The sequence below is a fragment of the Periophthalmus magnuspinnatus genome, chromosome 6 (genome assembly GCF_009829125.3).
Source record: "Periophthalmus magnuspinnatus isolate fPerMag1 chromosome 6, fPerMag1.2.pri, whole genome shotgun sequence".
In the NCBI taxonomy this organism is placed as follows: domain Eukaryota; kingdom Metazoa; phylum Chordata; class Actinopteri; order Gobiiformes; family Gobiidae; genus Periophthalmus; species Periophthalmus magnuspinnatus.
Window position 1 is genome coordinate 11,256,262 of NC_047131.1, and position 13,510 is coordinate 11,269,771.

Below are 13,510 nucleotides of genomic sequence, written 5' to 3' on the forward strand. Positions count from 1 at the left end.
GAGAGTGTAACTGTTTCAGACGACTGGACACTAGATATCCCTCCTGTGCTCACTCTTCCCCCATCTGGCTGGATGACCCTTACCCTGTCCGGGATGAGCACTCCTTTGAGCTTCTTTTCTGTCTCTACAAATGGATGTGTGTCAGTCCTGGACACATCTACAGCCTGTTCATCCTGGTTCAGTCCTGGTTTAGTCTATGGGAGTGGATCCTTCATTGAGGTTCTCCTGAAGGTTTCTGTTTTGGGTTTGTTGGAGTTGTTCCTGCAGAAGGAGGGTCTGAGGACAGGGGGAGCTCTGGGACAGTGCTCCATGTGCTTGTGAATGTTGGTTCATCTACTTGCCTGTTATTGACCAATGACTTTGTTCATTTTTTTGTTAAGCCCTGCGGGGCGACTGCAGGGGTGATATTGGAGCTATACAGAAGTAAATGAAATCAAATACAATATATGTGCTAACTGTAAAAATGTTGGAAAAAGAATATTCATCAGAGGCAGATAGTACATTTTTATCAAAGTTGTACTTTTTAGAGTACTTTTCTAGTAGCATATTTTTACTCCTACTTGAGTGTAGTGCAGTATAGATGTTTTTATTGCTGTAACAGTACTCTTACTTGAGTTTGGTGGCTCTTCCCACTGTAAGCAATTCTACAAGTGAAAAAATGTTATGTAATGATTTGTCCTTCAAATTACATTAACTTCAAATTATAAATGAGAAGTTACATCCCAACAGTTGCTCTTTTAGTTTCTTTAAGTTACTCTTACTTGGTTAGTTTCTTGAGCCACTACTTTGTACTTCTACTTAAGTAATACTACAGTATTTTGAACTAAAGTTACTCTTACTTAAGTACATGTTTGGCTCTGGTGACGCTAATAATAATAATAATGTCTTTGTAATGCGCTTTACAGACTTATCAAAGCCTCTCAAAGCGCTCCACTGTCGTACTTATTCATTCACTCCACACTCGTTGGTAAGCTCCTACTGTAGCCACAGCTGCCCTGGGGCAGACTGACAGAGGCAAGGCTGCCAATCTGTGCCTTTGACATAACCGACACTCATGCACACATCACTTTCATACGAGGCAAGGTTAAGTGTCTTGCTTAAGGACACAGCATCAGAACTTGGTTCAAGCGGGAATTGATCCTCTGACCTTCAGGTTGGGGGGCTACTGTCACTGAGCCACTGCAGTCCTACAAATAATGATGGAAAGAGAGAATTCCTCTGTGGGTCAGATTCACAGGAGCACAGCGCCCTCTGCAGGACAGTGGAGCAATCATACCTTCATTACCTCAAGTACAGCATCGTGATTATTGATTATTGATCATTATAACTGATCCACTTGATTCATTGGGGAGCAAAACAAAACAAAACACATGACCATTTAATATTTCATTTATTTTTAGGTAAGCCTTTCAAAATATGATAATTTCTTTGCTCTACTGCAGGGGTGCCCAAACTTTTTTCACCGAGAAGAAGAGACAGGGAAGAAGAGAGAGGGGAGTAGAGGAGCAGAGGAGCAGAGGAGAGAAGAGGGGAGCAGAGGAGAGAAGAGCAGAGGAGAGGAGAGGAGAGAAGAGCAGAGAAGAGGGGAGCAGAGGAGGAGAAGAGGAGAGAAGAGCAGAGAAGAGCAGAGAAGAGGGGAGCAGAGGAGCAGAGGAGAGAGAAGCAGAAGAGGAGAAGAGAGAAGAGCAGAGAAGAGAGGAGCAGAGGAGCAGAGGAGAGAAGAGCAGTGAAGAGGGGAGCAGAGGAGAGGAGAGCAGAGAAGAGGGGAGCAGAGGAGGAGAAGAGGAGAGAAGAGCAGAGAAGAGGGGAGCAGAGGAGAGAAGAGCAGAGAAGAGGGGAGCAGAGGAGCAGAGGAGAGAAGAGCAGAGGAGAGAAGAGCAGAGGAGAGAAGAGAAGAGCAGAGAAGAGGGGAGCAGAGGAGAGAAGAGCAGAGGAGAGGAGAGAAGAGAAGAGCAGAGAAGAGGGGAGTAGAGGAGGAGAAGAGGAGAGAAGAGCAGAGAAGAGCAGAGAAGAGGGGAGCAGAGGAGCAGAGGAGAGAGAAGCAGAAGAGGAGAGGAGAGCAGAGAAGAGAGGAGCAGAGATGCAGAGGAGAGAAGAGCAGAGAAGAGAGGAGCAGAGGAGAGGGGAGCAAAGGAGAGGGAAGAAGAGAGAGGGGAGCAGAGGAGAGAAGATTAGAGAAGAGGGGAGCAGAAGAGCAGAAGAAAGGGGAGCAGAGAAGAGGGGAGCAGAGGAGGCGCGCTGGTTCTAAATGTTTTAAAATTGAAGTCAGCAAAACATCTTTGCTTTAACATGTTTTTATTTGTTTTAATGTCAATTTCTGGATTATGCAATATGTCAAACATCCGTTGCTGCTCTCCTTGTACATGCAGATTCCTTTCCTTGCCTCTTCTGAGCTTTAGGACTCCACTTAATATGGCACATTTGATTGACAGAAGAAAAATGGAGGAGGAAAGTGCTTTGAGGAGAAGCCTTAGTTCATCACAGCAGACGTCCCTTCATAGATGTACATGCCAATCACAATGTAGCGTTTCACTGGGGCCAAACCGGACAGATATAGGGGTGACATTTTCCATGTTTCAGATTGTGGGTTTTCAAATGGGGAGGTCATAAATAAATGGAAACACTATAAAAACCTTCTCCAAACTCATCTTATTTAGTGTGGAACCATTTCTGTCCCTGATATGTCTTCATTACACTCCGAGGTTCAGACAAAATCCCTGTTTCTGCTGTTTGCACCGTTGGAACTCATAACATTTGGCCCCAAATCGCTGAGAGGATGTCACACTTATCAGTCTGTGTAATCCCTCAGTCATCCAGGTGTGAGCCACAGTAAAAGAAAAATTGGAATTTTTTTCTTTTACAACTGTGTTCATTTGAGTTTTTGGTGAAAATTGAGCTTAAACACTAAATTTAAGGCAGTAGACACCAGCATGCCCACAGTTAGCCAAATAAACGTCTAAACTAATCTTTCTCCCACATGCCTGTAGAATAAACTTTGAGCAGTCGCCCTCTAAGGGGAACTACAAACCACATATTTTTGTCTCTAACAGCCAGCAGATGATGTGTAATTACAGCTAACCTCCACCTGACTATCAGACCACTGCTCTGAGAATGCCAGGGTCTTTGTTTTGACAAAGAAGGGAGACGGTTTGAGTCAAGGCATTTCCACAGCAACTTAAAAAAAACCCATGTAATATAGGAATTTTAAAAAGCTTATCCACTGCTCTTGGCAGGATGCCCAAGAAGCATTGAAACATGGGTCAAATGCAGAAGACCAAGTGCCCCATGAGGATAATTAAAGCACCAGTATAACCTTTTAGCCAAAAAGCATGTTTTTTTGTTTTTATTGCACTGGAAAACATTGAAAATGTTTCCTTACTGTGAGTGGGTTTGCATCTCCACAAACCAGACATATTTGACCTAGAGGAGCAACTTCTCCTGCTTGTTTTCATGGAAATATTCCACAGTATGGCATAAAACATCTTCATGGAGAATGTTCCCAGGTATGTTTTTAACTTTGTGTTTCCATGGACTCATGTAAGTGATGTCCCGCCTCCAGAAAGTTACATACTGCATCGTTAATTACGCATAACTTGTTTAAAATAAAGTACACTTTGTTGCCCTGGCAGGGACATTTGTGGTCCATCCTTTAATGCCACCGACCCATCTCCATGATCTTGAGTTAGTCTTGGTCAGGACTACCTTAGCCGGAGGATTTGACATATTGTGTATGTTGTAGGTTGATGGGGGAAACTGGAGTGCCCATAGGAAGCCCACCTAGACACAGGGAGAACATACAAACTCCACACAGATAGAACCCGGAACCACCAACCAAATGTGCTCTCAGAGGCGACACAGGCAGGAACTGCACTGACCTGTCCACTCAGTATAGAACACAAAAACAATATTCATAACAGGACCAGAGGAGCTATGTCACATCTCCAGCCACAGCACGAGGCTCACATAGTTCACACAGGCACACACCTGCTGTCATTTATTCATCTTAAATTAATGTGGAGAGGGATGGGCTGAAGGATGAATCCAAAACAGGGCTAATACTACCACATTAATGTAGTGTACACACAAACATGATCGTAAATGTAAACAGTGTCCAAGTCAGTCATTTACAGGGCATTCTTCAAATCTTATCACACGTCACATGTACCAGGGAACAGATTAAGGAGTTTTGATCGTGCTCTTTTCCGCTGACAAGCCAAAACCAAAATGACATATGTACAATATTATCAACACATAACACAGTCAATGTTAGTAACGCATTGTGAACTGAAATAGACAAATTAATCAAACTATTGTAGATTTGATAATACTTCACTGAATTATAAATGCGTAATGGGGGAATCCTATGGAGCTCAACAGTGACCGCCCTCTGGAGTTCCAGAAGTAAATTTTTCATTAATTTTCCCATCAAAAATTAAGAGATCAAAGGCATTGCAGAGGCTAACCAGCTACATGGTAACAAATATCCATAACGCAGTTGCTTAAAGTCTAAAAGGTACATTTAAAAAGACAAAAAAAGATAACTTATTGGTTTATTAAGTTTCAGAGGCAGATTTTTAATAAATAATAAATTCTGGTCATTAGTTACTACATAGATGATTAACAATGAGCAAGCTTTTTTTTTTTTTTTTTTTTGGAAATGGGAAAAAATAATGAGAAACTTATTTCCAGAACCGGGGGATGAGCGGTCAGTTGAGCTCCAGAGTTGTTAAGTGATAATGTTACTTCCGGGTCGTGTTGTTGTTGTGTTTCAAAATAGCTTGTTACATCACAAATTGTACCAAATATGTAAATAACGTAGTAATAATCTGTCATAACGTAGGATTACCTGTTGCATATCTCATCGACCGTCACCTAGCTTCTTACCTCAACCTCTCATTCACTTTCTGTCACAGTTATAACTATAGATCCATGCTTATAACCTTGTTAGCTTTCAACGACTGCAATTTCTTTTTAAAGATGGGGCATTAACCACAACATATTTAGATCACCATGTTACCTTCTTTTGTTTTGAATATGTTATATCCATCGATAATGTATTAGCATGTTTTATTTTTCTTTTTGATGCTCTGAGTCTCCCCTCCTTTTGTTCTCCCACACTCCCCCTTCAGAGCACAAGGTAAAACACAATCAGCGTGCACCCGCTAATGAAACTACTGTACATCAGGGTTGAGAAGTTGCATATAGTTTTGTATCATGTTTTTGTATATTTATGGAGAATTGTCGTGTGGGAGCAGTTCTGTTAGGTTAGGAGTGGATGACATCTAAAACCTCTTCAGGCATGTTTTTGATTAGGGAACAGTGTTATAACATTAACATTAAATTAAAAAGTGATTTAGCATAATACCAAACATTGCAAACATTGTTTTCAATCAGCTGATGGACCCAGAAGTGACATCACACTTAACAACTCTGTAGTCTCGAGGGTGTCAGCTCGGAGCAGGTAGTTTGAACAGAACGCAGCTGGTACGGCTTCATCCCTGAGTGTTGTCTTCAGGCTCGCCGCAGTTCAAACCATCTCAGGTGAGTCTGTTGCTTCGAGGGGGACACTCCAAAAACATTAAGACACAAGAAACCCAAATGCAATCAGATCTTCTGAAATGTTGCTGCAAAGAATAAATCACCATGTAAACAGAAAAGAAGTTTGTTGTTCAGAGATGGACAGGCTCATGGATATGCGGGCTTCTGACATAGCAGAGGCTGAAGTGAAATGCCAGGACTGGGAGCGCTGCTTTATTGTGGCGTTTTGCACAATAAGCCTAGACATCCACTTAGAGAAGAAGCAGGCAGAGCGTGTATCTGAATAAATAAAAGAGTAGATGAGCTGTGAAGCTCAGCCTGACTCCAGAGCAGCTGTGTCAGCCCTCCATGCCAAAGTCCTCTGTGAACTTCTTGACTTTGAGCAGGTCTTCAGTGTTGACTGTGGGCCGAGTGGTGGACAGAGAGCGCAGCATGTCTGACTGAAAGCAGAGCAAAGATATCGCATGTCAATATCATATCATATATAGCAAGAGTCAAAGTTTGGACAGATTTTTAAATTTGGTTGTCTTTTTAATTTTCACGACTAGTGTAGATGCTCAGTGAAGGCATCAAAACCATCCGACACATGGAATGTAGTAAACAAAAAATAACCTTGAAACAGCGACAAACTTGTTTTAGATTTAAAATATAATAAAAAAAAATAACCTCCCTTTGCTTTGATTACTACTTTGGACACTTGACATTCTTTGACCCTGACATGGCACACAAGTGAAGTGAAAACCATTTCAGGAGACTTCATCATAAGAAGGCAAGTTACAGACAAGTAAAGGGTGGCGACTTTGAGGATTTGAATATTTAAAAAAAACAAACCTTTATGAGTTATTTGACTTTTTTCCTACATAATTCCATCTTGAATCATATATTTGAAGTCTTCCATATACATCTAAAATCATCTGGTGTTGTATGTGGTGATTAATAAATAATGCTGATTTATTCTTAATTCCAAAAACATTTGATTCTCAAGACTATTACCCAATCAGAAAGTAGAATGAGCCTCATGAGTTTGGATTGCCAGTTTCAATGCTGAAATCCAACCTAAAAAGATTCTCTGGCTGCAGGTGCTGGGGTTTAGGTAGTGACGATTCAAACTTTAAATCAGTGCTAGTGCAGCCTTTAGTTCAGGTTTAGTCACTAATGCTTGCAATCTGCAAATCTTAAAAACTCAAAGTTACAGAGTTTCTTTGTCAAACAACATAAATTTCCTGTCTTATTTTGTATAAAACCTCCAACCTCTGTAGGTTATCTACTACATCTGCTAGCATGTCCTGTGATATAGTCCTGGCACTGATACTACAGAGCTATCTTTTAGTTTTTTCACTCCAATATTACAGTCGCCTCAAAGGGCTTCCGAAAAAAAAGTTCTAATCAAACCTTTTGTAACATTTCAACCAAACATTTTACCATGCACACTATAGGCTCCAGCAGCTTATCACTAGGCACATCCATCCAGGTCATCTCTATGGCAGCAGGGTCACCAGGGGAACAAGGGGTCAGGAGGTCATCCACCAGGATCTGGTTGTTACTTCGGGAAGGGCCACGCACCTACAACACAACAACAGTTTGTAAGAGGACTGTCAAAAGTATCGACAGATACTAATCAATACTAAAAGTACTATCGAAACTAGACACTCCTTTGAGCAGGTATCGATACTAATAAAGTCACATTGACAGGACAGAAATTAACCTTTCCTGAATAGCTTTAGAACGATTTTGAGTATAAGACCACACAAACTAGTATACACCCATGGACCACTATGGAACCTACCTAGCCCACTGAGGGATTACACAGATATAAAGCCACATGGGAATATAAAAGAAAGTACTATGATTTAATGTTGTAAATCACATTCTACTGTCTAAAGAAAGACTGATTTTTTAAACTATCATCGTGGTATAGGAATCAAGACTATTAGTATCAAAATATAGTTTAAAATATTAGTGTCTTAGACACTAGTTTGTAAGGCTTGTGCTTTGAGTGTGGGGGCAGCTCTGGGACATAGCTAGAGCTGCAAAATTAATTGTAATTCAATCGAACTTTGAATGGACACAATTAGCAAATCATAAAGTTTGCAAGTACCATCATTCCCTCTGCAAACACAATATTCTGTCTTTTTTGCATAAAAACTGCTAACTCATGCTAAACATGTTCTAAATACATGCGATAGTTGTATTAGTTTATTAGTTCATATGCCAATTTCAGTCTTTTTGTAAATATGAAATAGACTCGATACTCAACTGATTCCGATACCACAGTGATAATAAAAAACACTCTTACTTTAGACAATAGAATGTAATTTTCAACAGTAAAACATGGTACTTTTTAAACAGATATAGATCCTGGTCTTATATCCTGGTCTTTAATCCCTCTGTTGTCCAGGTAAGCTCAGTAGTGGTTCACAGGTGTATACTGGTCTATTCGGTTTTACTTTTTCTGATACAGCTCATAATCATTCTAAAGCTATACAGGAAAGGTTCATTTTTGTTCTGTGAATGTGACTTTTTTAGTATTGATACTTGCTCAAACAAGTATCTAGTTTCATTATTAATTTTAGTATCGATTAGTATCTGAATTTCTTTACTTTTGACAACCTTATCTCTTGGGCACGTTTGTGATTCCAACTATTAAACCACAAATCAGGTTGTCAAAAGTATCATAAATTAGATACTAAAATTAGTATCTACACAGATACACGACTGTAAAGTAATAAAAGTACTATTATTTAATATTGAAAATCACATTATATTGTTAAAAGAAAGTATCAGAATCAGAATGGATTATCGAGTCTATTCCTTAATATCAAAATAGAGTGTGATAAATTTGTATTGTGAAAACCCTAATCACAAATCACTTTTTCACTCATACATTTCTTTCATAACATGTGTGAATTTAAAACCCATCGCAGAGGTTGGCCAGCGCTATCCGTCAAAAGAGCAACAACACTGTATAAAATTTATTTATAAGGAACTACTGAACTACTACTGGAACTTTGATACAGGAACTTTTAATACAAAATATCATGACTGTCTAAGTCAAGAAATCGTCTAAAGCTGCACTAGAACTGAAATGGGAAAAAAAGATTTGGGTTATCTTGCTTCCCAAAATGGAATACATTTTAAGGGCACGCAAAACTGGATACATTGGTGCCACTAACGCATTTTAATAATCTGGTGATGAACATTAATAACAATTGCATAGGTCCATTTAAAACTTTAAAATGGATGGTGCAGGTGTGATTATAATTGTTTTTGTTTTGTTTGTATTGTCTACACATGGCACTCATGAAAAAAAAAAAAAAAAGAGTTTGGTATTCTCATTGGACTGTCCCTGTATAAATAAAGATGAATGAAATAAATGAAAAAATCTAATAGCGACCACAGTGTTTATCTTCACGTTCACGCTTGGTCACAGCCCACCTTCTTGAAGTGCGTGGCTGACTGCACTTTGCGCACGGGCTGCATGAGGGCGTCCCGTACAATGATGCTGATGTCGGCCCCCGAGTAGCCGTCTGTTTTGTGGGCGAGCTGCCTCAGGTCCACTTCGCTCAGACTGTGAGGCGTGTTTCCCAGGTGCAACCGGAACATGTGTGTTCGGGCCGGCTCCTCTGGCAGGGGGATGTAGATCCTCTTCTCAAACCTACAGCCACATGGTACAGCGGTCACAACACAAGTCTACAGAGAAAATAAACTAGTGTGTTTTAACTGTTCTACTGGTGCTTGCCTTACAACAATTGGCCGAGAATGTTTAAAGTAGACCTATTGATACTTTGCAATAACATCATGCTGGGGGTGTTCTACCTGTACGTTAATGATGGAATGTCACCATGGATGACACAATGCACACATTAGCAAATATTGGCCAAAATGTTTTACAACAAGGAATTAAAACTGGATTTAACCGACATATTTTCAGGAGCCTGTGATTGATACAAGCGTTCATGGTCCTGTTAAGATGATTGATTTCAACAAAAACGGTGAGTGACTAACTGAAAAACTGTTGGCTAATGCTAACTAGCTTGCGACTGTAATGTCATTTGAGAGGGACTTGCTTAACAGTATAAATCAGCTCACCTGTTGTAGTTGCAGGTAAGTTCTTTCCGGTCAGATTGTGTTAAAACAAAACTCAGATTAAAGTCTGCTTTAACTTCAGACAGAGCAGAGCCTGCAGTTAGCATCACACCCCCAGGGAAAGTTGATAACATCAGCTGCAAAAGTATCAATTGTGCTTGTGCCTGCCATCTAATTTTAATCTATGACACCCCTGGATCATTATGTTATTGTTTGGACATTTTAAATCACAATATAGATCTAAAACAAGTCCCCTGACTTCCGTACAGCTGTCAATGGATAGCTGCAGATAGCAAGCTGCAATTTTTTTTCATTTGTACCAAAATAACTACACAGCGCTGCCAAATCCCACGCACATCACAGATTAAAAAAAAAAAAAATTTCGACAATGAAATAAGTACAAAGCAGAGGGCATGTACTGGTGGCGGTGAAAATGGAGGTTAATCGGCAATAGAGTCTTGTAAGATTACTCAAAGATTCTCACGGGTCACTCCAAAGACAACTTTGGGTGAGCAAATAGTGAGGGGAAACAACTATAACATGGTTAAAAGGTCTTTAGCAGAATAGGTCTGCTTTAACGGTGCCTTAACAGTGTGTGTGTGTGTGTGTGTGTGTGTGTGTGTGTGTGGGGGTGTGTGTGTGTGTGTGTGGGGGTGTGTGTGTGTGTGTTAGGCCCTATGCATGAAACTGCAATTAAAGTCTATTCAGGAGATGGCAACAAAGCAAGTAAATTTAAGACAGGTAAAATAGATATGGTTTATCGATTATCTGTGCCCAGTGCATCAGATTTGTCTTTTTGAACAGATGCAAGATAAATACATTTTGTTGTTTGTTTTTTTACAAAAGTGAAAAGTTAATTTGTAAACTTCACTAAAACTTAACATATATTTAACCCAGAGTTTATCACCTGGTTTATTTCATTCCGATGTCACTGCCTTCTATTGTCCTGTGGTGGGATTTATAGATCTGGATATGTTTCTTTGGTTAGCACACTTCAGACACACATTTTCATGAGTTTATAAAGAGTGGTTAGAAGAGCATCACCTTCTGCGTATGGCTGCATCCAGGACCCAGGGGATGTTGGTGGCTCCCAGCACCAGGATGCCATCGTTGTTGTTGCCCACACCTACAAGAGCTTAGCTTAGTCTCTGTAGCACAGCACACACCTGATCACTTGGGCTTGGTCAGGTCACAATCACTGATATATTATCGATACTATGCAGTGGTATCATGCGGACGTTCATAGCTGATCAAGTTCACTAGGTGAAAAATGAGGGTTGGTTAAGAAAAAATAAATAAAAAGAATGATACTCCCATTGGAAAAACAATGTTCCCTTTTTTTAATCTATATTAAACTATACATTTTTGGAAAGCACTTGCACCTTCCTACATCATGGTGAGGGTCTCTAGTCACTGACGGGCTTGACCTCCCCATCAATGCACTTACACGGTCATGGTTTGCACAGCCCCACGATACTAATCGTAAGCTTCTGGTGCTCAGGCCTGACAACCAATGAGTATGGCTATAAATGGAGTACATTTATGGAATGGACATAGAGATAAGTATAAAAAAAATGCAAATATTAATCTTTAAAAAAAATGTACAAGGAATTTTTTTTTTAGATGTACCATCAGAAAAGCAGACACTAATGAATTGTTATTTAAAAAGTGATTGATGAGATATTATAAACTTGTTTTTTCTCAACAAATTTCTCTAATGTTTGTAGAGACACTATAATGTACTCAACTGTATGGTGAAGGCTGACATTACTTTGCAAGTAATGACAAGCACAAGAATATCATGTAGATGAAATATTAATATAGCATTAAAAGAACTATGCTTCTTCGTACTCCTTTTTTGAACATTGACTGTTTTCAACAATCTTTTCCTGCTTTTCATTAAATGTACATGTGTTTTGAATGTCTTTAGAAGTATGGAGACTATATGTTGTGTGTTTTCTTAATTTTTAAAGTGTTCAAAATAAAGTAACTCCAATTCTATCATGTGCTATATTATCAAGTGTTCATATACCATTTCTAATCAATGCCATTTTAAACTCATATAAAAGGTTCAACTTTGCCCAGTGATTTTTTGTCAGTCACAATAATTACTATATTAACTTATCGTTCAATACATTATAGCTGAAACAATATATTTTGAGTCTCAATATTTATCGTGTCTACATCTTTTTTGCAGTAGTATCAGTAAACAATTTAAAATTATTTACTGGCTCTGTCATGTCCATAGGCAAGACACTTCACCCACATTGCCCAGTATGATAGGGGTGTGTGTACGTGTGTGTGTGAATAATTGGTGGTGGTCACAGGGGCCAATGGCACAGATTAGCAGCCTCACTTCCGTCAGTCTACAATAGTATCTTACCATCACCAAGTGTGAAGTGAATGAATGACGACTACAGTGTAGTGCTCTGAGAGGTTTTGTCGAGCCTGTAAAGTGCATCAGAAGTGTAAGGCATTATCATTATTATTAATATTATATATTTTTTTAAATATTATTGTGTATCACAACATTTCTGTGCCGCAATTGATACTTTGTAGTAACATCAAGCTAAGTCAGTTCTTTATGCTCAGATTGTGTTAAAACAAAGCTCAGATTAAAGTCTTAAATTAAAGCTTGAAAAACAGAGCTTCAGACAGAGCAATGGCTCCACCCCCCAAAGAATATTGATGATCAGCTACAAAGCCATGCATGAAAATGTGTTATCGTGACAGGTCTAAGTGTAAACTTCACAGTGGAACTCACCTTGCATTTGGACCAGAAACTCTGTCTTGATGCGCCGGGCTGCCTCACTCTCATTCTCGTTTCTGGAGCCACACAGAGAATCCACCTCGTCAATGAAGATGATGGAAGGCTTGTGCTGCCGTGCCAAGTCAAATAGATTCTTCACCAGCCTAGAACACAGGGAGAAAAGTGATGGGAGCAGAGCGGGAGGAGGGGTGTAGGGGAGAGGAGGCAGAGGTTGAGGGGTGCTCCATTCTAACTTGTCCAACCACAGCCATACATTTTTAAGATAGATAAACACCAGTTTAGTGCCTCGCTTGTTGAATCTGAACCAAACTGATCATGTGTCTCTCCCATTGGTTAATCTGCCTCCTGTCAATCGCACATCACTGAAACTGCGGAGACAAGCTATGGTTCCAGATGCACTCAACGTTTTGCTTGAGTTTGGGGGTGGGGGGGCATACAGGAGTTAGGAAGCAAACCTACTTTTCACTCTCTCCCAGCCACTTAGACATCAGGTCTGAGGAGGACACCGAGAAGAAGGTGGAGTTGTTGGCTTCTGTGGCCACTGCCTTAGCAAGATAGGACTTTCCTGTCCCTGGGGGTCCAAAAAGCAGGATGCCCCTCCATGGAGTCCGCTTCCCTAAAAGCATTTGATCAAAAATAATAATATGGGAATGTGTAAGCTACAAAATGAAACCAGGCCACGGGTACAGTACCTGTGAACAGATGTGGGAATTTAATGGGCAGGATGACAGCCTCCTTCAAAGCTTCTTTAGCTCCCTCCAGTCCGGCCACGTCACTCCACCGCACATTGGGTTTCTCCATGACAATAGCACCTAATCACACGCACAGTCTTTTTTAACTTAACCCCAATAAGGTTTTATAGACTCAATGGAGACTGGACATGACAAGAAAAAAAATAAAAATAAAAAATAAATATAAATATAAAAAATAAATATATATATATATATATATATAATTATTATTTTGTATTATATGGTCAGCGCAAGAATAATCACAAAAGGAAAGTGTCATGAACCTTACTTTAAATAAACTGCAAAAATAAAGTTCTGGAAGTCCTGTGTTGCTCTCACACGAAAGTGGACTAACAGGAGTGAATAATCCTAACAGCACAGTAGA

General features: G+C 39.7%; 1 protein-coding gene across 1 annotated transcript; it reads right to left on the reverse strand.

Moving 5' to 3' along the window:
- Window positions 1-3,964: 3,964 nt before the first annotated feature.
- Window positions 3,965-13,208, reverse strand: LOC117372762 (vacuolar protein sorting-associated protein 4A-like). Its single transcript, XM_033968604.2, has 7 exons — window positions 13,087-13,208; window positions 12,854-13,010; window positions 12,389-12,537; window positions 10,669-10,750; window positions 8,974-9,193; window positions 6,961-7,101; window positions 3,965-5,978 (listed from the first exon to the last, which is right to left on the reverse strand). Exons 1-7 carry the CDS (start codon window positions 13,193-13,195, stop codon window positions 5,877-5,879), a joined length of 960 nt encoding a protein of 319 aa, XP_033824495.1. The 5' UTR covers window positions 13,196-13,208; the 3' UTR covers window positions 3,965-5,876.
- Window positions 13,209-13,510: the final 302 nt, after the last annotated feature.

Excerpts from the sequence above, each read along its gene's own strand:
- LOC117372762 (XM_033968604.2), bottom strand. The coding sequence starts at position 13,195 with ATGGAGAAACCCAATGTGCGGTGGAGTGACGTGGCCGGACTGGAGGGA. Across the intron at positions 10,751-12,388 it reads GTTTCTGGTCCAAATGCAAG|GTGTGGGCAACAACAACGAT; the intron begins GTGAGTTCCACT and ends AAGCTCTTGTAG. Across the intron at positions 7,102-8,973 it reads CAGCCACGCACTTCAAGAAG|GTGCGTGGCCCTTCCCGAAG; the intron begins GTGGGCTGTGAC and ends GTTGTGTTGTAG.